General features: G+C 67.2%; 9 protein-coding genes across 9 annotated transcripts in view; 6 read left to right on the forward strand and 3 right to left on the reverse strand.

Annotated features, from left to right (window-relative positions):
- Window positions 1–654: 654 nt before the first annotated feature.
- On the reverse strand, window positions 655–2,424 carry EMIHUDRAFT_67196 (hypothetical protein; the record flags this gene model as incomplete). The annotated part of the gene is made up of 2 exons (XM_005764482.1): window positions 655–1,200; window positions 1,276–2,424. 2 exons carry the CDS (start codon window positions 2,422–2,424, stop codon window positions 655–657), a joined length of 1,695 nt encoding a protein of 564 aa, XP_005764539.1.
- Window positions 2,425–9,297: 6,873 nt separating this feature from the next.
- On the forward strand, window positions 9,298–9,993 carry EMIHUDRAFT_213883 (hypothetical protein; the record flags this gene model as incomplete). The annotated part of the gene is made up of 3 exons (XM_005764483.1): window positions 9,298–9,536; window positions 9,722–9,808; window positions 9,915–9,993. 3 exons carry the CDS (start codon window positions 9,298–9,300, stop codon window positions 9,991–9,993), a joined length of 405 nt encoding a protein of 134 aa, XP_005764540.1.
- A 520-nt stretch (window positions 9,994–10,513) lies between these two features.
- Window positions 10,514–11,754, forward strand: EMIHUDRAFT_213884 (hypothetical protein; the record flags this gene model as incomplete). Its single annotated transcript, XM_005764484.1, has 2 exons — window positions 10,514–11,451; window positions 11,565–11,754. The coding sequence occupies 2 exons, from the start codon at window positions 10,514–10,516 to the stop codon at window positions 11,752–11,754; spliced, it is 1,128 nt and encodes a 375-aa protein (XP_005764541.1).
- Window positions 11,755–11,967: 213 nt separating this feature from the next.
- On the forward strand, window positions 11,968–12,609 carry EMIHUDRAFT_213885 (hypothetical protein; the record flags this gene model as incomplete). Its single annotated transcript, XM_005764485.1, has 3 exons — window positions 11,968–12,168; window positions 12,319–12,411; window positions 12,493–12,609. The coding sequence occupies 3 exons, from the start codon at window positions 11,968–11,970 to the stop codon at window positions 12,607–12,609; spliced, it is 411 nt and encodes a 136-aa protein (XP_005764542.1).
- Window positions 12,610–13,117: 508 nt separating this feature from the next.
- On the forward strand, window positions 13,118–13,989 carry EMIHUDRAFT_357482 (hypothetical protein; the record flags this gene model as incomplete). Its single annotated transcript, XM_005764486.1, has 1 exon — window positions 13,118–13,989. A coding segment is annotated over exon 1 (845 nt), but the record flags the coding sequence as incomplete, so codon positions are not given.
- Window positions 13,990–14,825: 836 nt separating this feature from the next.
- On the forward strand, window positions 14,826–15,922 carry EMIHUDRAFT_437422 (hypothetical protein). Its single transcript, XM_005764487.1, has 2 exons — window positions 14,826–15,027; window positions 15,101–15,922. The coding sequence occupies exons 1-2, from the start codon at window positions 14,875–14,877 to the stop codon at window positions 15,785–15,787; spliced, it is 840 nt and encodes a 279-aa protein (XP_005764544.1). The 5' UTR covers window positions 14,826–14,874; the 3' UTR covers window positions 15,788–15,922.
- Window positions 15,923–16,242: 320 nt separating this feature from the next.
- Window positions 16,243–18,830, reverse strand: EMIHUDRAFT_213888 (hypothetical protein; the record flags this gene model as incomplete). Its single annotated transcript, XM_005764488.1, has 6 exons — window positions 16,243–16,565; window positions 16,718–16,739; window positions 16,970–17,077; window positions 17,151–17,719; window positions 17,787–18,102; window positions 18,180–18,830. The coding sequence occupies 6 exons, from the start codon at window positions 18,828–18,830 to the stop codon at window positions 16,243–16,245; spliced, it is 1,989 nt and encodes a 662-aa protein (XP_005764545.1).
- Window positions 18,831–19,624: 794 nt separating this feature from the next.
- GGT1 (gamma-glutamyl transferase) lies at window positions 19,625–21,606 on the forward strand (the record flags this gene model as incomplete). Its single annotated transcript, XM_005764489.1, has 3 exons — window positions 19,625–20,832; window positions 20,909–21,101; window positions 21,292–21,606. 3 exons carry the CDS (start codon window positions 19,625–19,627, stop codon window positions 21,604–21,606), a joined length of 1,716 nt encoding a protein of 571 aa, XP_005764546.1.
- A 327-nt stretch (window positions 21,607–21,933) lies between these two features.
- The window catches only part of EMIHUDRAFT_437424 (hypothetical protein), a 3,763-nt gene continuing 1,919 nt past the window's right edge, over window positions 21,934–23,777 (reverse strand). The window contains exons 5-8 of the mRNA XM_005764490.1: window positions 23,392–23,777; window positions 23,059–23,151; window positions 22,464–22,854; window positions 21,934–22,379 (exon numbers count right to left, since the gene is read on the reverse strand). Coding sequence (XP_005764547.1) covers window positions 22,261–22,379; window positions 22,464–22,854; window positions 23,059–23,151; window positions 23,392–23,777 — 989 coding nt within the window. The 3' untranslated portion in view covers window positions 21,934–22,260. The remainder of the gene's footprint in view (window positions 22,380–22,463; window positions 22,855–23,058; window positions 23,152–23,391) is intronic.

Here is a 23,777-nt window from a genome sequence, read left to right on the forward strand (position 1 = left end):
AAAAAAGAAATCACTCCATAGGTCAAGGTGGGGTACTATACCTAAAGTGATGGTTGGTGATACTCTCCTGCAACCACAGAATCTGTGCCACAGTATGGTTGAGATATATAAGAAACAAAGAGAAACCACCGCACGCCGGGCGGCGGCCACATCACACGACAATCAACAAACACAAGGGCTCCAGGCCCCAAATGACGTGTGAGTGTTAGAGTTGTTTGATATTGCTAAAAATCTCTCGACAATCGCAGTCGCGCTCCCAATACGTGCATCACTTTTGTGACAGGTCTGGGCCCCCGTTCCAAATCCGAAGAGTTTTCAGGTGGACCATCAATAGTTACCGAGATATGGCCGCTCAAAGTCTGAGAAGTGATGCACGTATTGGGAGCGCGACTGATCGACATACGTCAGTATCTTCCTGGTCGCGCCGCAGCGCGCGCACGAGAGAGGCGGCACACGTGTGAGGGAATCGAATTTGGGGTGAGAACGGGACAGTGTTTTAGTTCATATTCGCAAATTGACAAGCGCCGTGCGCGCGACAATGCGGCGACCGACGACCATATGGGGACGCCGGGGGGCAGCCCCCCCCCGCCCCCCCCCCCCCGCCCCCCCTCTCACAAACAACGCGACGGTTACTCGGTGTCTCATGACGGTTACTCAGCTCTGGTTCGGCGTCGGTAGATCCTTGTCAACGGGCTCAGCCGCGTGGCGCCGGAGGTCCTCCGCCATGATGGCGGCCAGCAGGCACAGCATCATCCGTGGCCGCCCCTCGACCACGTCCTCCCAAGTGGCGAAGACGGTGCAGCCCGCCTTGTGCGCGCACGAGATTGCATACCGCGCGTTCTGTGCGCGCTCCTCCTCGGTGGTGCCCGAGAGAATGAGCTCCTCCCGGGCGCACTCGGGCGCGACGGAGCGCAGCAGCTTCAGCAAGAAGACGCCCGTACGGATCTGCGGGTCAGCGAAGTTGCGCAGATTGGGCATCGCCTCGTCGTGGCGTTTAATCTGGCAGTTGGCCCACTCTAGCATATCGGCATCGCCCATCCCAAGCGCCTCGAGGAACTGGCACGCGTGCGTGCGCATCAGCTGCGACGCCATCGACAGGATGTACATCGAGATGCCATCGGCGAGGTCCTTGCCCGAGAAGCCGGCAACGACCAGCCCCACCTGCCGAGCGACAGACACGGCGCGGTTGCAGTTCTGAACCTGCGGAGGGAAGGGTGCGGTGGCGTAAGCGGAGGTTGCGCCGTGATGGAGGCTCTCGCTTGGCGGCGGGCGCACCCGCTCGTAGATGGAGCGCGGCTGGAGCAGCACGCGGCTCCAGTCGACGGCGCCCGGTCTGAGAAAGTCGAGGAGTCGCAGGAAGACGACGCCCGTCCGGCAGTCCTCATACAGCGAAGAGAGCGACTCGAGCCCGAGGCCGAGCGAAGCCATCCACATTCGCAGCGCCGCCTCCTCGCGCTCCTGCGAGCGGTTGCCACGCCTCCCGCGCTTGCTCGCCGGAGCCTCGGGTTCGGCTTGCGCGTCGAGGCCGGGGCACGTTCGAAAGATGGCAGCGACAAACGCAAGCAGCATCCGCGGACGTGCCTCGAGGACGTCGGCTGCATCCACCTCGAACATCTCGACGCCACATAGCTCGGCGGCCTCGATCGCGAGTCTGACGCGCTCGTCGGCCGATGACGAGGCGAGCGCCGCTTCCGAGACGCCCTCCGCAGCTGAGCGGCGCGGCGCCACCTGGTGCAGCACGATCGAGAGCGCGAGCCCGTCGGCGAGGTCGGCGTGCAGGTTGGTGACGCGGAAGGTGCGCGGGACGGACGCCTGCTCCGGGCTCGCCTCGAGGTAGCCGCGGATGTGGTGGTTGACCCAGCGCTGCAGCACCTTCTCCGGCCTGTACCTTGCGAGGCTGGCCGGGTCCTCGCCGGCAAGCAACATGCCGTGGATCTCCGGGTTCTTGCTCGCCTGGATCGGGTTGAGGAGCGCGCTGCGCACCATGTTCCAAACGAGCTGCAGTGCCCTCTGCTGGCCCGACGGAGGCGCGTCGACCATCTGCTGCGGAGTGAGGCCCGGCACGCCGCAGCCGATGGCGGTCGCCGCGTTGAGGCAGAGGCTCTGATTCTGCAGCATATCCTCACGGCCGAGGAGCTGCCCTCGCTCACCTGGGAGGTTGAGAGCACGCTCGTCGAGCGCCGTCGAGTCCACGCGCAGCGCGTACTTGGAGAGAACGATGCCGTTGGCCACCGCGCCGAAGAAGGCGCTGCAGCTCGGGTCGATGGGAAGCGAGGCGGAGGCGTGCTCGTCGCTCGCGAGGGCCCAGTTGAGGTGTCTCGCGAGCGCCGCACGCTCCGAATCGGCAAAGGCGTCGGGGTCAGCGGCGCCGGGCGTGGCGACAGAGCTCGGCAGCTCAAGCACAGTCTGGTGGAGGTGGCCCATCGCCACCGTGGCGTGTTCGGGCAGAGGCGGGCCTCCAGCGGCAGGAGCGGCTGGCGGCGGCGCCCCGAGAGGCTGTGCGGCGAAGTGCGGCGCGCGAGGGTCCGTTGCCTGCTCAAACACAACCGCCTCCGCGGCATTTGAAGCGACCGCTGTGGTTATCTGTCCTAAAGCGTCGTCGGCGGGGGCCGCCGGCTGAGGAGCCGCGTGGCTCGAATCAGCTGTGGTCGTCAGGGCGACACCACCGTGAACCAGCATCTGAGCTGCAGGCGCGGGCACTGCCAAAGGTGGCTCTGCTGCGGGCTCGGTAGTGGTGGTAGTTGTCCCCTCGATGCGTCCTTGGTGGGAGAGTTCCGCTTGTGTGCTGGCAGGATCCTGCGGTGCTGTCTGCGCCGCCACCGCCACCTCCGCTGCAGCAGTCGCCGTGGTGGGCACCGTCGGGATGGAGTCCGTCTGGTGAGGAAGGGGCGTGATGTGCACCGCGTGCTGGTCCGGCTGGATGGACGGGTCGACAGTCTGCGTCTCCTCCTCGCTTTGGCCTGCCGAAAGCCGTGTCGACGTCCTGTGGAGAGGAGCGGCTGACGTGGACGCCTCCCAGTGCACGCACCCCGCCTCCATGCGCGGCGTCGGTGGCGGCGGAGCGGGCTTGAATGGGGGCGCCGCCGGCTTGAAGGAAGTGGTGGAGACGGTGATGTCGACCGCGATACCATCTGAAGCACGCCCCTCTCCCCCCTCTGGAGGCGGCGGCAGGTCTCCCTTGCCGAAGGGGTTGAACGGCTTGAGCCAAGTGGCGATGCTCGAGGCGACCGATGGCCGCAGCTCCTCCCGCGGGCTGAGCGCCGCTCGGCTGCGCGGCGAGTCCCAAAAGTCGCGACGGGAGGTGTCTCCTGGCCGCGAAACGCCCGCCTCCTGCCCCGCACCGCGGGGCATCCCGAGAGGAGGCAGCGTCGGCGCTCGTGCCGGCTTGGAGAGCGCCGCCTCTCCGCCTTCCGACCGGCCGAGCATGCGGGCCAGGACGAGCGCGTCGCGGCTCGGGCCGGTCAAGGCCTTCTCGTCCGACTCGGTGAGGCCGCGCGAGTCCAGTTTGGTGCCGTAGTCCAGCCAGCGCCGCCCACCCTTGGCCGTGCTCGGTATCGCCTCTGTGGCTTCGGAGCGCGCCTCGGGAGGCATGCCCGAGTCCGCGGTCCGGCGCTGTGAGCTCAGATCGGCCTCATTTCCCTCGCTCAAGCCACCCCGCGCGCGGAGGGCACGGGCTGCAGTGAGAGCGTCGCGGCCAGGGCCGCTCAGCGCGCCCTCGCACGCCTCGGACAGCCCGGAAGCGGCGAGCTCCAGCCCGAGGTCGAGCCAAGGGCGGTTGGTCGCGCTGCGCGGCGCCTCGTTGGTCTCGTCCAGCTCCGGGGCCGCGTGCGACCCCGGGGCAACCCGCCTGCTGGGCTTGCTCGGTGCTGTCTCGGCGGCCTCATCTCGCGCCTCACGCGCACGCAATACCCGAGCCACGACGAGCGCGTCGCGCCCCTGGCAGCTGAGGCCCGCCTCCTCCGCCTCGCTCAGCCCGCTCGAGTCGAGCTCTCGCCCCAGCTCGGTCCACGGCCGGTGCTGCTTGCTGAGGGCCGACTCGCCCGCCTCGTCGCGCGCCTCGCGCGCACGCAGCGCGCGCGCCACGACGAGCGCGTCGCGCCCCTGGCAGCTGAGGCCCGCCTCCTCCGCCTCGCTCAGCCCGCTCGAGTCGAGCTCTCGCCCCAGGGCGGTCCAGCCAGCGCTGGGCGCCCCCTCCTCAGCCTCGACGAGTGCGCCGCGGGACCGCAACATACGCGCTGCGGCCATCGCATCGTGCGAGAAGGCGCTGAGACCGCCCTCCTCCTCCTCCGTGAGGCTGGCGTGGTCGAGCTCGAGGCCCATCTCGAGCCACCGCCGATCCTGGTGGCCAGGCGACGCCTCGCCGGGGTGCTCCAAGCCGAGCGCGTTGCCGAAAGCCTCGCGGGCGCGGAGCAGTCGCGCGGCGGCTCTCGCGTCCCGAGCGTAGCAGCTCAATGCCGCCTCCTCGTCGTCGGTGAGTCCTGCCGCTTCGAGCTCCATCCCAAGCTCCACCCAGCCGCGCCTCCTCGAGGGGGTCGCCTCGCCGGCCTCAACGCCGCGCGAGCGCGCCGCGCGAGCAAGCACGAGGGCGTCTTGCGCGAAAGTGCTCAGCGCTTGCTCCTCGTGGTCCTCAAGCCCCGCCGCGTCGAGATCGGCCCCGAAGCCGAGGTTGCTCAGCTTGCGCCTTGGAGGCGAGATCTCGTCGCCCTCCCGCTCGAGGCAGATGCGAGCAAAGGCCATCGTGTCGCGCGCGAAGTTGCTCAGCGCGAGCGCCTGCTCCTCCGAGAGGTCAGCTGCGGCGAGCTCGAGGCCGTAGTCCACCCACGGAGGGAAGGGCCCGTGCGCGCTCGGTGGCGGCTCAGCGCCCTCGGCGCGCGATCGGAGGATGCGGGCGGCGGCCATCGCGTCCATCGCGAAGTTGCTCAGCGTCGCCTCCTCGTCCTCGGACAGGTCCGCCGCGTCGAGCTCGAAGCCAAGCTGGATCCACGCCTGGTCGGCCGCGCTCAGCACCGCCTCGCAGCCCTCGTCCAAGCTGTTCCGATCACGCGCGCGCAGCGCTCGCGCGGCGAGGAGTGCGTCGCGCGCGAAGCTGCTCAGCCCGAGCTCCTCCTCCTCGGACAGACCGGTCGCCTCGAGCGCGAGCCCAAAGTTGATCCACTCGGAGCGGTTGGGGCTCGAGGGGGCGCCGTGGCTCCCCTCGAGCAGCTCGGCCGAGTCGCGAGCGCGGAGGACGCGGACCACCGCGAGGGCGTCGCGAGCAAAGCAGCTGAGCTGCTCCTCCGCAGCTTCCGAGACATCGGCTGCGTCGAGCTCGAGTCCAATACTGAGCCACTGGCGGCTCCGCGTGCTCGCAGCCGCCTCGGGCCCCTCGGCTAGGCCATCGCGGGCGCGCAACGCACGCGCCGCCACCAGCGCGTCGCGGCCTTGGTCGCTCAGCTCCTCCTCCTCCGCCTCGTCGAGGCCGAGCGACGCAAGCTCAAGGCCAAAGACGAGCCACGGCGACAGGGCAGGGCTGCTCGGCGTAAGCTCGCTGCCCTCGCCGGGCTCGTGGCGGCGTGCCCGCAGCGCACGCGCGACGATGAGCGCGTCGCGCCCCTGCGTGCTCAGAGCCTGCTCGTCCTGCGGCGAGAGGCCAGCCGAGGCCAGCTCGAGGCCGAAGTTGAGGTTGAGGAGCGTCGCGTCGTGCCACGGCCTCGAAGGTGTGCTTGTCGCCGCCGCCTCGCTCGGCGAGTCGTGCCCGACTGCGTCGCTTGCCGCCGCGACGCTCAGCTTGGCCCCCTGCCACGGCTTGGAGGCGACCGGCACAGCTTCGCCGGGCAGCGACTCGGCGCCGCCCGTGTCCGTGGAGGCCAAAGCCTGCTCGACGACCAGCCTGCCTCGAGGCCTGGCAGCCGGCAGCGCCTGCTCGCCCCGGGGCGTCGCGTTCGCGGCTCCAACCCCGGTGTCACTGGATTCCTCCATGGCCGCCACGACGCTCAGCCTTCCCCGAGGCCTGGCAGCCGGCAGCATCTGCTCGCCCCGGGGCGTCGCGTTCTCGGGGCCAGCCCCGTAGCTGCTCGCCGCCTCCGCCGCCTCCATGGCCGCCACGACGCTCAGCCTTCCCCGAGGCCTGGCAGCCGGCAGCGCCTGCTCGCCCCGGGGCGTCGCGTTCTCGGGGCCAGCCCCGTAGCTGCTCGCCGCCTCCGCCGCCTCCATGGCCGCCACGACGCTCAGCCTTCCCCGAGGCCTGGCAGCCGGCAGCGCCTGCTCGCCCCGGGGCGTCGCGTTCTCGGGGCCAGCCCCGTAGCTGCTCGCCGCCTCCATCGCCGCCTCCACGCTGAGCCGCGCGCCCTGCCACGGCTTCGCAGAAGGGGGCAGAGCTTCGCCGCGCGGCGTGGCGTTCTCGCTCCCGACGCTCGAGTCGCAAGACATCACGGACGCAACGCTGAGGCGAGCTCCTTGCCACGGCTTTGAGGTCGGAGGCAGAACCTCGCCGCGCGGGGTCTCGTTCCCGTAGTGACGAGTCTTGATCGCCCTCGCCGCGGTGAGCGCATCGCGGGCGAAGGCGCTCAGCCCCTCCTCCTCAACGCCGGTGAGCTTGGCCGAGTCGAGCTCGAGGCCAAAGCCGATCCATCGGCTCTCGTCGGCCTCGCCCAGCGGAGCCTCCGGCGAGGCGGCCAGCGCTCTCGCGTCGCTCAGAGCCTCGCGGCCTCGCGCAGTGAGCTTCAACTCGTCTTCGGGCGAGAGCCGCGCCGACGCGAGAGCGACCCCGAGCTCCATCCACCGCTCGTACTCGGCAGCGTCGGCCCGATAGCCGCGAGCCGAAGCGAGCGGCGGCGCGCCCCCACGAGTGGAGAGGCGAGCGGAGGTGAGCGGCGCTCCTCCTCGCGCCGAGGTGAGCGGTGCGCCTCTCGCGGAACGCAGCGGCGCTCCCCGCGCGCTCGCGAGAGGCTTGGCCGCCCCCAGCTGCAGCGGCTTGACCGCTCCGAGCTGCAGCGGCTTGACCGACCCCAACTGCAGCGGCTTGACCTCAGCAGCTGGCGGCGCCGCGCCCCGCGCGCTCTGGAGCGGCTCCGCCAAAGGCTCTGCCGGCCTGGGGCCTCGCGCGCTCTGCAACGGCGCGCCGCCGCCCTGCAGCGATCCCAGATGCAGCTTCATGGCCGGAGGCGGAGGCGCCGCCTCTTCGCGGCCGCCCAGTGACTGCGAGGAGCCCGGTGTGACTTCGCGGTTTGACTCGCGGGCGAGCTGCACGCGGGCGGCGATGAGGGCGTCGCGGCCGCGGGAGGAGAGGTGCGAGGACTGGTCGTCGGTGAGCTCGACCTGGAGCAGCTCGCGGCCCAGGTCGAGCACAAAGGGCTTGTCGGGCGCGGGAACCGGCGACGGCGCCTCGCCGAGGGCGTGCCGAAGCGCCTCGCGAGCCGTGGCGCTCAGCGCCGACTCCTGCTCAGCGGTCAGGTGCAGCCGCGACAGCTCGTCGCCGACGTCGCGAGGTGCATCCTCGGCTCGCGGCGACTCCTCCACCTGGTTGAGCGCCGCGGCTGCCCTCGGGTCTGCCAGGGTAGTTGGCCCCTGGCGAGGCGTGGTGAGCGAGGCAGCCGCCGGCCGTCCGCGAGCCGTCTTGAGACTGGTCGTGCGTGTCACGCCGTACGTGTCGGTCGGCACCCTCAGAGGCTTGATCGTCGGGTTGATCGCGAGCCGCTTCTCCGACGGCGCCCCACGAGCGCTGCGAAGGGCGAGCGCCTGCGTGTCTCTACGCTGCTGCTGCTGCGACGGCTCAGCCGGCGGCTTTGGCTCCTTGGCGCCCAGGAAGCCAACCTTTTTCTTGAGCTTCTTCAGCATTTCTTCAGCTTTGCGGGGTCAAGGCGCGAGACTCCGATATGCAGTTGTAGTCGGCCGAACGGCAAGGTATGGGCTGAGCGAGCCGCCGGCCGACCAGCCGGGTGGGACGCATATAGTGGGCACGAGAATTTCTTTTTTATCATTCACCAAAAGCGCCTGGTCGGTCGGTTGGAATATTCGGCTGCTCTAGGAGTCGGCCTTGCTGGTTCGCCGTCCTCTTCCGAGTCCCCACAACAATCGCTGTCGTGGGATCGCTTGTCATGTGAGAGAGAGAGATCTCTCTTGTCATGTCAGAGAGATTTTAGACGCTCGCCTACCCACAATGGCGGCGGTGGCGATTGCGGCGACGGTCGTTCAGTCGTACAGCGCTCAGGGTCAGGCGCCTCTCGTCTGTCGTCTGTTGTCGCATTTCGCACACGCGCGCGACGCGCGACCCGCGTCGGCCGTCGCTCCGCGAGGGCATGAGCCTTCCGCGATTCGATCCCGCAGCCAAAAGCTGCTCGCTCGAACTGCGGCCGACTCTACCATCGCGGCCGCAGCTGTTGAGCTCTCCAGAAGACTGGTGCCTCATATGCTGCCTCCCTGCGGATGCTGCCGGCGAGCCTGGCGGTCCGCTGTACTACAAGGAAGTGCTGACTCGATTCTACCTCGAATTCTTCTACCCCACGACTCGGAACGCGAATGTGACAGGACCATCGGGTCCTTCAGCCACCAAAGCGAGATCACCCGAGAGCAGCTGAGCCTGCCTCTGGCCTCGCCTCCCTCTCCTTCAGGCATTCGTGGCATCCTATGGGTCGTCCAGAGTATCGACCTCTGGCTTGTCAGCCAGCCCCACTTTGAGGGCGCCATGAAGTACAGCGATCGCCACCTCGCTGGCCTCTCCGCAAGCCCCCCCGACCGCGTCGAACTCATCGGCGCGGGCTCTCTCGGCTACGGGACTGGCCCCAGCTTCGGCTGAGCGGTCTCGGGAACCGTACCCATACTACTCAAAAGTACAATATACTACCACAAAGCACCACTAGCGATTTCGCGCGGAGGGCGCAGTGAAGCGCTGGGGCGCTCACTGTGTGTTATTCGGGTGGGGATCCATCAGTGGTAACCGGCCTTATGTCCCAGATCCAAGCTCAGACGCCACACCAACACCACAAACACGCTCACTTCGCCGCTGCTGTAGAGGCCCCCCGGGGGCCCATACTACGTCGAAGTACGGACCCGATCTCGGCACTCACGGGCTGTCACGCGCCCGCGCGCGGCGCGGGCCGCACCGCCCATGCCCCCGGGTCACCGACCCCGCCTCTCGGCCCTCTCGGCCCTCAGGAGCGTGCGGGAGACCGGCGAGGGGCGCGCCGCGCGCCGCCTGCAGCGCCGCCAGAGGCATTGTCGCCTCCGCTGGCGGGGTTCCCGCGCGCCCGCCCGCGCCCGGTCCCGCGCCCGCTGCGCCCGCGGGCTCCGGATGCGCCGCCCTCCGTCTCCTTCTTCTCGATGGCAGTCCGCGCGTGCTTGTCGACGGGTCGGCGGCTGGTCGGCGGCGTGGTCGAGGGGAAGGTCGCCGGCGGCCGCAACTCCGCCGCCGTCGCTCCGCCGGCTCTGATCGAGTATCGGGCGTTGGGGGCGGCGGCGCAAAGCGGGTCTGACGCATCCATCGCCACGAGCCTCGCGGCGGCGGTCGTGGCACACCTGGCGGCGGCTCTCGGGGCCGTCTCTACGGCGCTCGACGCCGTGTGAGGTCGCCAGCGGCCGCAACTCCGCCGCCGTCGCTCCGCCGGCTCTGACCGAGTATCGGGCGTTGGGGGCGGCGGCGCAAGCGGGTCTGGCGCATCCATCGCCACGAGCCTCGCGACCGCGGTCGTGGCACACCTGGCGGCGGCTCTCGGGGCTACCTCTACGGCGCTCGACGCCGTGTGAGGTCGCCGGCGGCCGCAACTCTGCCGCCGTCGCTCCGCCGGCTCAACCGAGTATCGGGCGTTGAGGGCGGCGGCGCAAAGTGGGTCTGGTGCGCCACACGGCCACAACCCTTGCCACCCCTTGCCGCCGCCCTTGCCACCCTTTGCCGCCTTGCCTACGCCGCGGGCGGCGGTGGGAGCGGCCTGCTGGGCTAGCATGTTGTCCTTGCTGGGGACAGGCACGTGGAACGCACGTTACATGTTTGAACGGCCTCCAGGATTCATTCAAAAATAGCCAAGGCCCTCTCGCAACCCCTCCGACCCCCTGGGACCCGTGGGCGTCGAAGAGGCGCTCTCGGGGGGCCGTTCTGAGTTCATACTACCTCGAAGTACAATATACTGCGTCAAAGCACCGGCCCTGAGTCCGTGAGGGCTGACAAGCTGCCGAGCCCAAATCACTGTGAGGGTCGTGATTTCTTCTTGTCATGTGTGCTAGTGTTAACAGTAACAACAGAACAATGAGAGAGTCCGTTGTGTTCTTGTTTTGTATCCGCTTTCTCTTCCGTCCAACTGCGTCGCCTTCCTCGCACGCACGCCCCTTCGAGTTTCTTTTTTACTACTCGAGAAATTCGTGAGCCCAATCGGGTGACTTTTTTCGTTGTATGCCTGGGTTGTGGGTTGTGATGACCGCGACGGGGCGTTTCATTCTTTTGAGCGTGAAACGTGTCGCCCGCTTAAATTTCTTTTGAGTCACCAGCTGCTGTCTAGCTCGGTCGCTCGGTCGCGCCTCGACCGCTCCCACCGCCCTGTGCACCATGAGCCTGTCGCTGCACGCCCTTCGCCTCGCGGGCTGCCTCTCTGCGGTGGCGTCGTGCGCCCTGCTGCTGCGACGGCTCCTTGCTTCTCGGCCGCGGCGCCTCGCCGAGCGGAGCTGTGCCGCCTGTCGCCCAACGCTGCGAGAGCACGGCGGAGAGCCGCGGAAACGCTGCGTCCGCACAGCGCCTCCGGTGGCAGAGGCGGCGGCTCCTCTTGCGACGGCGCAGGCGGACCCGAGCGACGCGCGTGCGCGTGCGCGGGCGCACCTCCGGTTCGGCAACCTCTGCGCGCGAGGCGGGCGGCCGGAGAAGGCACTCTCCCAGTACTTGGCGGCGGCGCGGGCCGACCCAGCCTATGCGACCGCGCGGCACAACTGCGGCGGCGTCTGCCAGCGGCTGCGCCGGTTCGCCGAGGCGGCGGAGCATTACGAGGCGGCGCTCGCGCTCAAGCCGAGGCTGGTGGAGGCGGCCACCAACCTGGCCGTCGCGCAGCTGAACGCCGGCGCGCAGCTCTCCGCGGCGGGGGACGCGGCCTCTGCCGGCGAGTGGTACCGGTCGGCGGTCGAGAGCGCGTACCGCGCGATGCGCGTGCAGGCGGGCGCGGTGGAGGGCGGCGCGGGTCGGGCCGAGGGCGGCGAGACGCAGGACGGCTTCGACAGCGGCGGCTTCAACAGCGGCGGCTTCAACAGCGAGGCGTTCGCCAACCTGAACGTCGCGCTCCGCCTCGTCGGCGAGAGAGAGCGAGCGGTGCGCGAGACGTGGGCTGCTGTCGCCTCCCTCTCTCCGGCCGGCTTCACGCGGCCGCCTCCCGCGCCAGCGCCGCCGCACCTCTCCCGCTGCCTCTCCCGCTGCCTCTCCTGCTCCGCCTCGGGCTCGCCATCCTCGGGACCGACCCCTCCCGCCGCCCTGACGGTCGCTTGCGTCAAGTGGGGCGACAAGTGCGCTCAACCCCGTCACCCCCTCCCTCTCTCTCCCTCCCTCTCTCTCTCTCTCTCTCTCTCTCTCTCTCTCTCTCTCTGCGCCCCGCCGAGCCGCCGCTGGCCGCGTCCAGGTACGGTCCCGAGTACGTCAACCGCCTCTACGCCATGGTTGCGCGGCGGCTGCCGGGCGTCCCCTTCCGCTTCGCCTGCCTGACCGAGCAGCCGCGCGGCCTGCGGCGCGAGGTCGAGCCGCTCCCGCTGCCCGCCGCCTCTGCGGGCTGGCGTGGCTGGTGGCTCAAGGCGTGCCTCTTCACTAGTTAATGACCTAATTAGTTCCTTACTGAGAAATTGAAGAGTGGCTCGTGGCTCAAGGCGTGCCTCTTCACTAGTTAATGACCAATTAGTTACTTGCTGAGAAATTGAAGAGTGGCTCGTGGCTCAAGGCGTGCCTCTTCACTAGTTAATGACCAATTAGTTACTTGCTGAGAAATTGAAGAGTGGCTCGTGGCTCAAGGCGTGCCTCTTCACTAGTTAATGACCTCATTAGTTACTTACGAGAAATTGAAGAGTGGCTCGTGGCTCAAGGCGTGCCTCTTCGCGCCCTGCTGCGGCCTCGAGGGGCGCACACTCTACCTCGACCTCGACACCGTGCTCGTCGGCGATCTCCGCCCGCTCCTCCGCTACAGCGGCCCGTTTGCGACCCTCTCTGCCGCCGGCTTCAGCGCCGAGGAGGGCGTCGCCGGCGGGTACAACTCGTCGCTCATGCTCTGGGAGGCGGGGGCGGAGGGAGGGGCGGAGGGAGGGGCGGAGGGAGGGGCGGAGGGAGGGGCCCGCCCCGACACGGCGGCTGCAGCTCTGCGCGCGCTCCACTCGTCGCTCGGCGAGCCCGTCTTCCGCTGCTTGATGCGGTGGGACCACTGGCTCGAGATGGTGGTGCCGACCGCCCACCTCGTGCAGGACGCCTTCCCGGGCCTCGTCGTCGACTACCGGCAGGCGTGCGCCGGCCGTGCCCGCCCGCCCGCCGGCGCCGCCGTTGTCTGCTTCCCGCGGTCGCCAAAGCCGCACGAGGCGCCCGAGCAGTGGGTGGCGCGGCACTGGACAGAGGGGGACGAGGACGCGGAGACGGCTTTGGAGGAGAGGACCTGCCAGAGGAGCTTCAGCTTGGGCGATGCGTGAGAAGGAGCACGTCGTTAGAATTCTTTTTTGCAGCACTGCGCGCACCGCGGAAGCTGCTCGGGGGCGGTAAGCGCGGCGACGCCGATGCGAGCAGCACTCGGATTTTCGACGCGCCTCGCTCGGCGTGGCGGAGGATGAGGTAGCCATCAGGTTCGGACTCTCTGCGGGGTGGGTAGGATCCTGATCGTCCCCTCCGAGCCCTAATGAAGCCCTCCAGCCCTCCAGCCCTCCAGCCCTCCGAGCCCTCCACCAACTTGGAGGGAAGCCGGGAAAGAAAGAATTCTAACTTTCCGAGGCGGGGGACTGCGACAGGTGGCATGAAGGTCGCTGCAAGAATTGGTGATAAACTGCGGAGAGAGATAGGAAGTGGTAGACGCCCGAGGGTGGGCGACGGCTAACACCACACTTCTCCCCTAAAATCCCTGTGTGGTGGCGGCGTACCGTCCTCCCATCCCTCCCTTGGGTTCTCTTTTCTTTCTTTCTTTACTGCGACAGGCGTGCGATGTCGAGCCTCTCCTCGCGCCTGTCTGGCCAAATGGTGCTCGCGCCGCTGACGCGCGGCGGCAACCTGCCCTTCCGCCGGCTCTGTGCCGAGTTTGGCGCCGAGGTCACGCTGGGAGAGATGATCTTCGCGCGGCAGCTCCTAAAGGGCGACGTGATCGAGCGGGCCCGCCTGCGGCGCGCGTCCAACGAGCAGGTCTTTGGCGTGCAGATCGCCACCAACGACGTCGAGGAGGGCGTCGGCGCGGCCAAGCTCGCAGCTGCGGCGGGCGCGGACTGGGTAGACCTGAACTGCGGCTGCCCCATCCACGAGGCGACCCGCCGCGGCCTCGGCTCTGCGATGCTGCGGCAGCCGGTGCGGCTCGAGCGGCTCGTGCGCGGCATCGCCGCGGGCTCGCCGCTGCCGGTCTCTGTCAAGGTGCGGCTCGCTTCGGAGGGCGGCGACGTCAACGTTCGCGAGGTGGTCGGTCGGCTGCGCGCCGCGGGCGCCGCAGCGGTGACGATCCATGGCCGCACGGCGGAGGCGCGCTACTCGAAGGCCGCCGACTGGCGCCTCATCGCCGAGTGCGTCGAGGACAACGCCGAGGCGGGAGGTGGCATGCCTCTCCTCGGCAACGGGGACCTACTGACGCAGTACGAGGCGCATGGCAGGATGGCGCAGTCGGGCGTGGACGGCGTCATGGTCGGCCGGGGAGCGCTCATCAAGCCGTGGATCTTCAAGGAGTTCCGCGACCGGCGCGCGTGGGAGCCGAGTGCGGCGGAGCGCGTGGCGGTCTACCGGCAGCTCGCCTGCTTCATGAAGGAGCACTTTGGCGACGACGCAAAGGGGCGGCGCAAGGCGTGGTACTTTCTGCCCTGGCACTTCGACTTCCTCTCTCGCTACCGGCCACTGCCCGAGGAAGAGTTTGGCGAGCGGGCGGCGGCGGCGCCCCTCATGCAGACGAGGGAGGAGACCTGCTCGAAGCCCTTCTCGGAGCCTTCTCGGAGCCTCCCAATAGGCGCCCCTCATGCAGACGAGGCTGCCCCCCGCGCCGGAGGGCACGGCGCCGCTCGAGCGGCTGTTAGCGCACGGAGACCCGAGCGTGCACGAGAGGGTGGCGGCGGCGCTCTGGGAGGCGAGCAGCGATGCGGGCGCGGTGGCGGCGCTCACGCGGCTGGCCGAGGGCGCGGAGCTCGCCACGCTGGCGCGGGGCGGGGAGGAGGGCGAGGCGCCCGTGCTGGGCGAGGCGACCGAGCTGTCCAACATCCCATCCGACGGCGCGCAGGCGAGCGGCGCGCGCAGCGGCAAGAAGCACCGCCGCGCGCGAGCGCCACCCGTCGTGCGCACCGAGGAGGAGATCGCCGCGCTGCGCGCCGAGCGCGCGGCAAAGCGCGAGCGGACCGGAGCGCCGCCGCACCATGAGGGGAGGGCGGCGGCGCAGCGGGGCTGAGGAGACATTCAGAGAAGCCGCAAGTATGCACAACCCGGCACAGGCACGGTATACTGTAATCTGTATACAAAACTCTCCTGCGGCAGCGGGCGGACCACCCTCACAGTACACAGATCACAGATCACAAGCCACGTGCAGGGTCCCGTACGACCATGCGGAATCGACCCTATCCAGTGCTCACGTGCTCAAGCCAAGACCCAAGTGCACGCAACCACTACTGGTTAGGGGAACCCCACCCCGGTTCGCCGAGCTTTGACCTCGTACTCGTCTACATCACGGCCAGCCCAACCGCCCTTGCTCGACCTCGTCACTGGCGGCCCCATTGCCTTGCTCAATGTTTCGTTTGCTCCTCCGGCCAGTCGCCAAAGCCCGCGCACGCTATCACAGCACCGTCGCAGGCGCTGGCGCCGCTGCTAGCGTCGCTGCGGCAGAAACGGTGGCAGTCGGCGAGGGCACGTTGACTTTCGCACGAACGCAACCATTCAAGGCGGCCACACTCCCTGCCTCCTTGCCATCGTAGAAGTTAGTGCCGCCATGACCACGTCCGTGTCCCCGTGCAGTTCAACATCATCGTCGCCACCGTGAAAACTGCGCTGTGCGACCTCCTCGTGCAGCGCTACATCGAGAAGCGCGACACGATCGACTGGAAGCGGAACGGGGTCTTCGTCATGTTTGGCGGCGCCTACCTCGGCGTCTTCCAGTACGGCCTCTATGTCGGCCTCTTCCAGCGGCTCTGGCCGGGCATGGCCACCTTTGCAGCGCAGCCGCTCTCGCAGAAGCTCCGGAACGCCGCGGGGCTGCGCGACCTCTGCAAGCAGATCGCCTTCGACAACTTTGTGCACTACCCCTTCATCTACTTCCCAACCTTCTACTGCATCAAGGAGGGCCTGCAGGGCGACAGCGGGCCGGTGGTCGCGGGCGGGCTCGCAAAGTACCGCGCAAACGGCGTCGAGGACAACCTCAAGATGTGGGCGCTCTGGATCCCGGGCGATGCGATCGTCTACGCGGTGCCTCTGTGGATGAGGCAGACTGCCGCCACCGCACGACCCGCCCACGCTCCCGCAGCCCGACTCGCCTCCACCCCCTCTGTGGCCCTCTCCCGGCAGGCTCCCGCTCAACCACGGGCTCAGCTTCGTGTGGACCTGCTACCTCAGCTTCTTGCGCGGCGGGCAAGACGAGGCCGACGAGATCGAGCCGCTCGTCCACGCACAGGAGTGTCGCGCGTGACAAGTCAGCGTCCCGCGTGATGATTGCGTGTGTCGATGTGTCCAACACTCTCTCCAGTCTACCGTCTGCTCTAGAAGACTTTCCCCCAGCCCCACCACCACCTCCACCCGCCATGTGTCCATGTTGCATGTCCACTGACATGTTAATCTCGTCTGACGTCTCGTAAACCACAAAACGAAACAGGCACACAGACGCCTCTCTCGTGTGTGGTGGACCGCGTGGCGCCGGGATCGAGAGCGGCGAGACGGGAGACGAGCGAGGGGCCGCGCCCGGCCTATAGGCCCTAGCTAGCGGCCCAGCTCGAGATAGAAATAACCCCGCCAATGGGCAATGCGCGCGTCCACCGGTCCCCGCCCGCAGCACAGGCCGCCGTCCTCTAGATCTAGCGCCCCAGCGCGAGCAACGAGCAATGCGGACTCTCGTCCATCGATCGCCCATATTCCACGCGGCTCTCATGCCTGCTTGCTGTGACGGTTCAGCTTGCGCCAAACGACACCGTCATCGGGGGTGCCCCGCCGCTGAGTGCAATGACCACTTGCGTGAGTCCGGTGACGCCGCCGCCTGCGATGAAGCCCGCCGCGATGAAGTTCTTCATCTTGCCCAACTCCGGGCTGAACGTCTCCCAGTAGAGCGCGAGCGTGCCGCCGATGCACATCTCCAACGAGCAGCTCGCGGGGATCAAGAAGCCAATGCCGCTCGCCATCGGCAGCGGTATGAGGGTGGTGAGGATCGGCATCGTCTCACGGCAGCCGCAGAGGTCGAGGATCTTGTGGATGGTGTTGATGACGAGCGTGATGCCTATAGCCGGAGAACGCTCTCCTCCCCTGGTTGGCCCTCAATTCTCCCCATTTCGAGCCAGGAGAGTCTGCCCGCTGCCGCAAACATCCATTCAAAGATGTGGTCTGGCAAGGAGTCGCCGCCGCCCGTGGTCGTGATAATAGCTAGGACACGATAAATTGGACCGTAGATGCCCTGTAGGTGGCGGGGAGGAGCGTACGCTAATGGTGTGTTGCAGCTGCCTACTGAGAACGAGGTAGAGGCAGGAGGTGCCGGCAGCGCTCCATCCTCGGACGGGATCTCATAGGCCATGTTGACGATGGTGAAGCAGGCAGGGGTGATGAAGCAACCACAGATTGCCCCTGCCATTTGCGCGAAGAACATTTGCGACGGCTTTGCACCTACCGTGGGCGATCACGACTCACAATCCCGGCAGAGTGTAAAATGGTGCGGCGCTTGTAAGCGCCGAGCAAGTATCCCGTCTTGAAGTCGGACATTAGGTCGGCGGCGGCGCCGCAGCCGCCAATGGTCACCTAGGATTATGGCGAGGATATCCATAGCACAGCACTCGGGTTGGGTCACCTAAGGCGTATGTGTTAGGTTCACCATGCACAGCGCGAGAGACGGGATGATCTCCCCGGAAGACCGGTTCCAAGCGCCGAACCCGAACATCAGAAGCTTGCCGAAGGCAGAGCACATGTTCCAGTCTGTCATTCCCACCGACTGCAGGATCGCAATGGCGAAAATTGGGATGATCAATATGCCGACGACCGTCTGATACCAAATCACGTGGAAGGCAAAGTGCATGATGGCGACGCACGAGCTCCCAAAGACTGCATACCCGACCAACGACGTCCACCACGGCAGCGACTTGTCCCCTTGGAACAACTCGTCGAGTGCCTTGGTCTCAGGGTCAATGTCCGCTTTTGTGCCATCTTTCGACAACGCCGAGCTGATGAGCATGAACGTGATCTCGACGATCGACCACACACCGTCGGCGAGCATGATACCCAAGCCGCAGAAGACGAGGAAGCCATACGAGCCAACGTAGGCGGACGGCACAGTCTCGTCGTCGAACCAGTAAGGGCAGGGCTCGTCTCCGGTCCATGTCGCGCAGTCGCCGCTGCGCGTTGTGACGAGGTACGGGTTTACGACGCCGTGCGCCACAATCGCGCCTGCGATGATGCGCAGATGTCGTGAGCGGGGGAGATGAGACTGGCTACAGGGGCGCACAGGTCGCACCGACAAGAATCGACCAGTTGGTGGCAGGTCCAAGCAAGAAACCGATCGCCACCTGTGATAGATCGAAATCGATCGTCCATCCGTAATCTGCAAGCCAGAGACCAAAGATGGGCCAGTTCCCGATCCCGTCGAAGAACCACAAGTACATGTTCATCAGATAGACGCCCAAGAAGGCCTTGAGGCCGACCATGCCATTCGCGGCGGCCTCTGCGCCTCCTCCCGCCGTGTGCAACGATTTGATGATGACCGCCACGCACGTGCCGCTCGGGTAGGTCAGCCGCTGCTCGATTATCATGCTACTCTTCATTGGGAACGCCTGCGGCCACGCGCGGGGTGCGGCGGGCGGTGAGGCCTCCGTTTCGTCATATCTGGCACATCCGGAGTGAGGCAGACCAGGAAGAAGCCGAACAAGCCGACGGCGAAGCACCACGCTACGCATAGGCCATACGTCAGCTCCACCGTGTTGCCTGGACCTAGCTTGTTCCCCTCGAGCTCCGCACCGCCAGCAACCTTGTACGACTCCTCGGACATTGCTAGCAGGCCAGAGGCGAAGCCCAACGCCGAAAGGCTGGCACATGCAGTGGCGGCGGTTTGCGCCACTGCATTCTCCTGCCTGGTGAAGATGCCACCGAGGCACTTGGTCAGGCCCTTGCACACGAGGAAGGAGCCGAGACCGGCGATCACGTTGAGGGCAGGGAAGACACCCGTCTTTAGTCCGTAGTAGATCAGAATGAACGTGTTGAGCGTTCCCATGAGAACGCCTGAAGCCACAGCCTTGAAGGTCAGGGCGGGCTTGTCGCGGTCTTCGATTTCCATCTCGTCCCCACCCCCGACTCCGGGTGCATTCCAGCCGTTCACTGAGGCGCGAATGGACGCACGCGAAGCCTTGCTCAACGCCGTGCCACGGGCCCCGTTCATGCCTGCCCCGCCCTCGGCCTTGAAGGCATGCACCCCGGAGAGCCGGAAAGCCTCAGCGACGGGGTCGGTCGAGCGAGCGGTCGTGCGCATCCCCTTCCCCGGGGATGGGAGCACCGCGTCCGACATCTCTCTTCAGCCGACAAGACGTGAGGTAAAACTTTTACAGTTTTCCCTCCCAGATTGGCCGTTCATTCCATGCTCTTCACCATTGTTCTGGGATGGTGTCTGCATCTTGTTTTGTTTTGTCTGCCTCTTCCTTAAAGAAAGAAAGAAACCCAAAAAATGGGAGGACGGCACGCCGCCACCACTCCGTCGCTTGGTTGGTTCTATATAAATAAACCTTGCCACCACCGGGAGCGGCCAGGACTCATAGACTCGGTCGAGAGACCCCAGATTGGCATCCATGCCTCTCTGGACAGGGTGGCCCGCCACAAGCGACAAGGACCCCAGGAATTGCGACTCGCCGCTTTCCTCCCGCTGTGATTCTGTGTGAGCTCTGTCTGTGTCTTGTTTTGCCAACACTACACCTACAACCACACAGGGATTTCACTGGAAGGAAGGTGTGTTGCTAGCCGCATATTATCTCTCTTCGCAGTCCCTCGCCGATCGATTCTCGCTGCAACCTTCATGCCACCTCGCGGTCGTCCCACTCTCGTCGTTCTCCCTCCTGTCGCTTCCTCCTCTGTCTGTCACGTCGCTCTCCTCTGCCTCTTCCTATCGCCCTTTGCAGTCTCTCGCCAATTCTCGTAGCGACCTTCATGGAAGAGCTCTTCCTTCATGCCACCTCGCAATCTTCCCACTCTCGTCGTTCTCTCTCCTATCCTCTCACTCAAGAATTCCCGAAAAGAAAACGCCGGGATTGAGATCTAAATTCCTGCTTGACGTGCGGAGCCGTCGCGCAGCTGACTCGATACAGTCCAATGGTGGACTCCCCAGACAATCCACCACTCGATTTCCGCAGCCGCCGCTCGCCCACCATCTGCACGCACGGCGTCGCCGCCGCCTCGCAGCCACTGGCGGCCGAGATTGGGCTTCGCGTGCTCCGTTCGGGCGGCAACGCTGCGGACGCGTGCGTGGCGATGGCTGCGGCGCTCAACTGTGTCGAGCCCTGCATGACCGGGATTGGCGGCGACGCGTTCTGCCTCTACTTTGACGCGGCGAGCGGAGAGGTGCACGGGCTCAACGGCAGCGGCCGAAGCCCGGCGGCGCTGGACCTGGCGACTGCACAGGCGTCCCTCGACACGCCTGGCCGCATCGCCCTCGACCCCTCCTCGCCGCACTGCGTCACTGTCCCGGGCGCCGCGGCCGCGTGGTGCGACGCCATCGAGCGCTTTGGATCGATGCCTCTGGCCACTGTCCTGCAGCCCGCCATCGACCTTGCCGAGGAGGGCTTCCCGGTGAATGTCGTCGCGGCGACTCAGTGGGCGGCACAAGAGGCGCAGCTCACGCGGTGGGGAGCGTCGAACCCCGGGGCGAGTGCGCTCCTGCGGGACGGCAAGGCGCCAAAGGCCGGCGAGCTGATGCGCATGCCCGAGCTCGCCAGTACCTTTCGCGCCCTCGCCGAGCGTGGGAAGGCTGGCTTCTACTCGGGCCGCGTCGCCTCGGCCGTGTGCGAGGTGCTGCAGGCGCACGGCGGGCTGATGACCGAGGCCGACCTCGCCGCCCACCGCAGCACCTTCGACTCGCCCGTCTGCGTCGACTTCCGTGGCGTCAAGGTGTGGGAGATGCCGCCGAGCGGCCAGGGCCTCGTCGCGCTCCTCGCTCTGCGCACGCTCTCGCGGCTGCCTCAGCTCGACTCGCTGCCGCACAACTCGGCAGAGTACCTGCACCTCGTCGCCGAGGCCCTCCGCCTCGCCTTCGCCGACGGAGCCGCCTGCATCGGAGACGGCGGAGGCGAGGCCGGTGCGGCGGAGGAGATCGCCCGCTTGCTGAGCGACGACTACTCGGCGGCCCGCGCCTCGCTAGTCGACAGCGAGCGGGCGGCGGAGCACTTGCCGGCGGCGGCGGCGGCGCTGGCCAGCACGGGCACCGACACGGTCTACATGACCGCGGTGGACGGGCAGGGCAACGCCTGCTCCTTCATCAACTCCAACTTCATGGGGTTTGGCTCCGGGCTCGTGCCGCGCGGGTGCTGCTTCTCGCTGCAGAACCGGGTACGACATGTCCAGGACACGTGCACGACATGTCCGAGACATGTCCCATAGGTGCGGCTTCTCGCTGCAGAACCGGGGCGCAAACTTCCTCCTCACCGAGGGCCACCCGAACAGCGTCGAGCCGGGCAAGCGGCCGTACCACACCATCATCCCTGGCATGGCGACCGTTGGCCGCGAGCTCTTCGCCTCGTTCGGAGTGATGGGCGGCTTCATGCAGCCGCAGGGGCACGTGCAGGCGCGGCGCGTGCGGTGAGGCCGCGGCGGCTCAAGTCCCTGACTCCGCCCCCCTCCCCCCCCTCCCCCTCCCCCCCCCAACCCCTCGCAGGTGCTGCTCAACATGCTCCAGCACGGGATGGACCCTCAGGCCGCGTCATCTCTTTACTTGAGAGGGACTCAAGGAAGAACTAGTAATATAATATTGGATGGACCCTCAGGCCGCGCTCGACGCGCCGCGCTTGTGCGTGGAGGCCACGGGCGGGGCGGTCGGCCTGCAGGAGCCCGCCTCCCGCCACAGCTCGGGCGTCGTCCTTCTGCTCGAGGACGGCATCCCGGACGAGGTGGCCGAGGAGCTGCGCCGCAAGGGGCACGCCGTGCGCGGGCCGGTGTGCGGCGAGGGGCGGCTTGTCTTTGGCAAGGGGCAGGTCATCCAGCGGCGAGCCGTGCCCTCCCCGCCCGGCGCTGAGGGACCGCGCGCTGTCCTCTGGGCCGGATCGGACGGACGAGCGGACGGAGCGGCCTTGGGATGGTAATACGTCAGCCCACGCGCTCTCGCCCACACTCGCACTAGCCACTAGAGTGTCGAGATACAGATATTAGATTGAGAGCGAGAGTGGCGGGTCTGGCGTCTGTGACCCTCTCTCTCTCTCTCTCTCTCTCTCTCTCTCTCTCTCTCTCTCTCTCTCTCTCTCTCTCTCTCTCTCTCTGCCTCTTGCGCGCGGGGTTTTACGGTTCATGTAGTCTAGGTGGAGCTGTGGAAAATGTGTCCGACGCGAATCGCGCGCGAAAAACCATGACAGAGGAAACAAGGAATGTGCGCGCCGCGTGCGCGTCGGCACACCTTCTCGTTGTGACTCTCGCTGACGCTGTACATGCTTTCTCTCTCTAAACGCACCATAAATGAAACTTCGAAAACACACCGACGGCGGTTCGTAAACCGAGATCCCACAACATACGGCGAGAGGACAAAACACTCTCTCTCACCGAACCGAAATCACAGAAGTGAACCGCCTTCAACCACATTGCTGGCACATGCTGCAGGGGAGGAAGGGCGGTCACGGACAGACGAAAAGCGGCCATCCAGGGGCCTCTACTCTAACGAGAGCTCTTGTGGCGTTCTGCTTCCCAGTCTTGCAGAAGGCGCAAGAGTTCCAAGATCCACAGGAGCCAAAAGCCAACCATCGTTGCTAGACCAGCCGGTCGGAGAGCACTTGCAGCAGCCGGTCAGCTTGGGCGACTAGCCCTCCCTCTTGCGACAAGCCGAGCTGCGCGTTGGCGTCTTGAATCGTGGCGAGGAGCGCGACGCCTGCGCACGGGCGGGCAGACCACTCAGCAAGGAGGGAGTCGTGGCGGTGACGCGGCTTCTGGTCCGGCGAGGCGAGACGCGCGCCTGCCGGGAGCGAAAGCGCGGAGCGGATCGCCTCGACCTTGGTCGGCAGAGGCATCGCTGCGGCGCCGCCGGGCGCGGGGCTAGCGGGCGGCACAGCGGCGGGCGGCGATGTAGCAGGCGGAGACGAGGCGGGAGCCTGAGCCAGCGGCGGCGGCGCAACCGTGCCGCTCGACTCCATCCAAGCGGATCGGATCGACGCTGGAGGAGAGGCGGGCGTGACGCCGCCGAAGAAGGCGGAGCTGCCGAACGCGCTGGGCGGCAGAAGGACGGGCTCCGCTGGCTGGCTGCGAGGCGCTTCGGCTGCACACCCGTGGGGAGGAGGCTGCGGCTGTGCGGCCGCCTGCCGCGACGCTGCACGCTGCGCCGCGAGCCTCTCGAGCCGCTCCACGCGCTCGCCTGGCGCGCGGTCGGGCGAGATGAGGCGTCGTCTCTCGACCGGCCCTAGGCCGACTCTGGGCCCTCTCTCGGTCCTCTCTCGGCCATACACCGGCTGCATCTCGGCTGCATCTCGGCTGCATCTCGGCGGTCTCTCGGCTGCATCTCGGCTGCATCTCGGCTGCATCTCGGCTATATCTCGGCTATATCTCGGCTATATCTCGCCTAGCCCGGGTGCTGCGCCACCGCCCGCCTCGCCCTCCGGCATGAGGATCTGCTCGAGCGCCGCCACACGGCCCACTATGCCGCCCACCTAGCGGCCGACGGCAGGAGCGAGGGTGAGCCTCCTCCGAGGAGCGGTGCTGGCGGGGAAAGTGGCAGTGTCGTGGAGGGCGGCACAGCGAAATGGAAAAGTGGCGGTGGAGGAGACGGTGTAGTTTTTTTTGGGGGGGGGGAGGGGTTGGTGGTGGTGTGGTGGTGGTGGTGTGTGGGGGGGGGGGGGGGGAGGGAAGGCCCGCGGGTCAAAAGGAGGGTGGTTTGGAGGTGCTCGCGCCGTCCGGGCGAGAGGGGCTCGCAGCTGGGACGCGGCAAAGGACTCGACCGCACTCAGCCGTTCCGGGAGCGGCCCTGTGCCAGCCACAAACGCCGGCCCCACCCCTACCGCTGCGTCGACTGCGCCCCCGCAGCAGCCTCCGGCGCCGCCCGGCCACCCGCCGCCCGCTCCGCCTCCTCCGCCCTCGCGCGGCGCCGTCGGAGGCGGCGATGCGGCCCGCGCGCTGCTGCTGCCGCCGTGCGTACCCGCCGCCTCGCAAGCGCGCCCCGCGGCCTCGCCGCCGCCCCTGCGCACCAGCTGCAGCGCCACCGCCCCGGAGGCCGCCTTGAGGGCGGCGGTGGCGGCGTGGTGGCCCCAGAGCGCCTCGCCGTGAGAGCGAGGAGGAC

The sequence above is a fragment of the Emiliania huxleyi genome, assembly GCF_000372725.1.
Source record: "Emiliania huxleyi CCMP1516 unplaced genomic scaffold EMIHUscaffold_59, whole genome shotgun sequence".
NCBI lineage: Eukaryota > Haptophyta > Isochrysidales > Noelaerhabdaceae > Emiliania > Emiliania huxleyi.

Bases quoted from the DNA above. Each gene is read 5' to 3' on its own strand.
- EMIHUDRAFT_437422 (XM_005764487.1), top strand. From the start codon at position 14,875: ATGTTTCGTTTGCTCCTCCGGCCAGTCGCCAAAGCCCGCGCACGCTAT. The intron at 15,028-15,100 runs GCGGCCACACTC...GTCCCCGTGCAG, and splicing joins CACGAACGCAACCATTCAAG to TTCAACATCATCGTCGCCAC.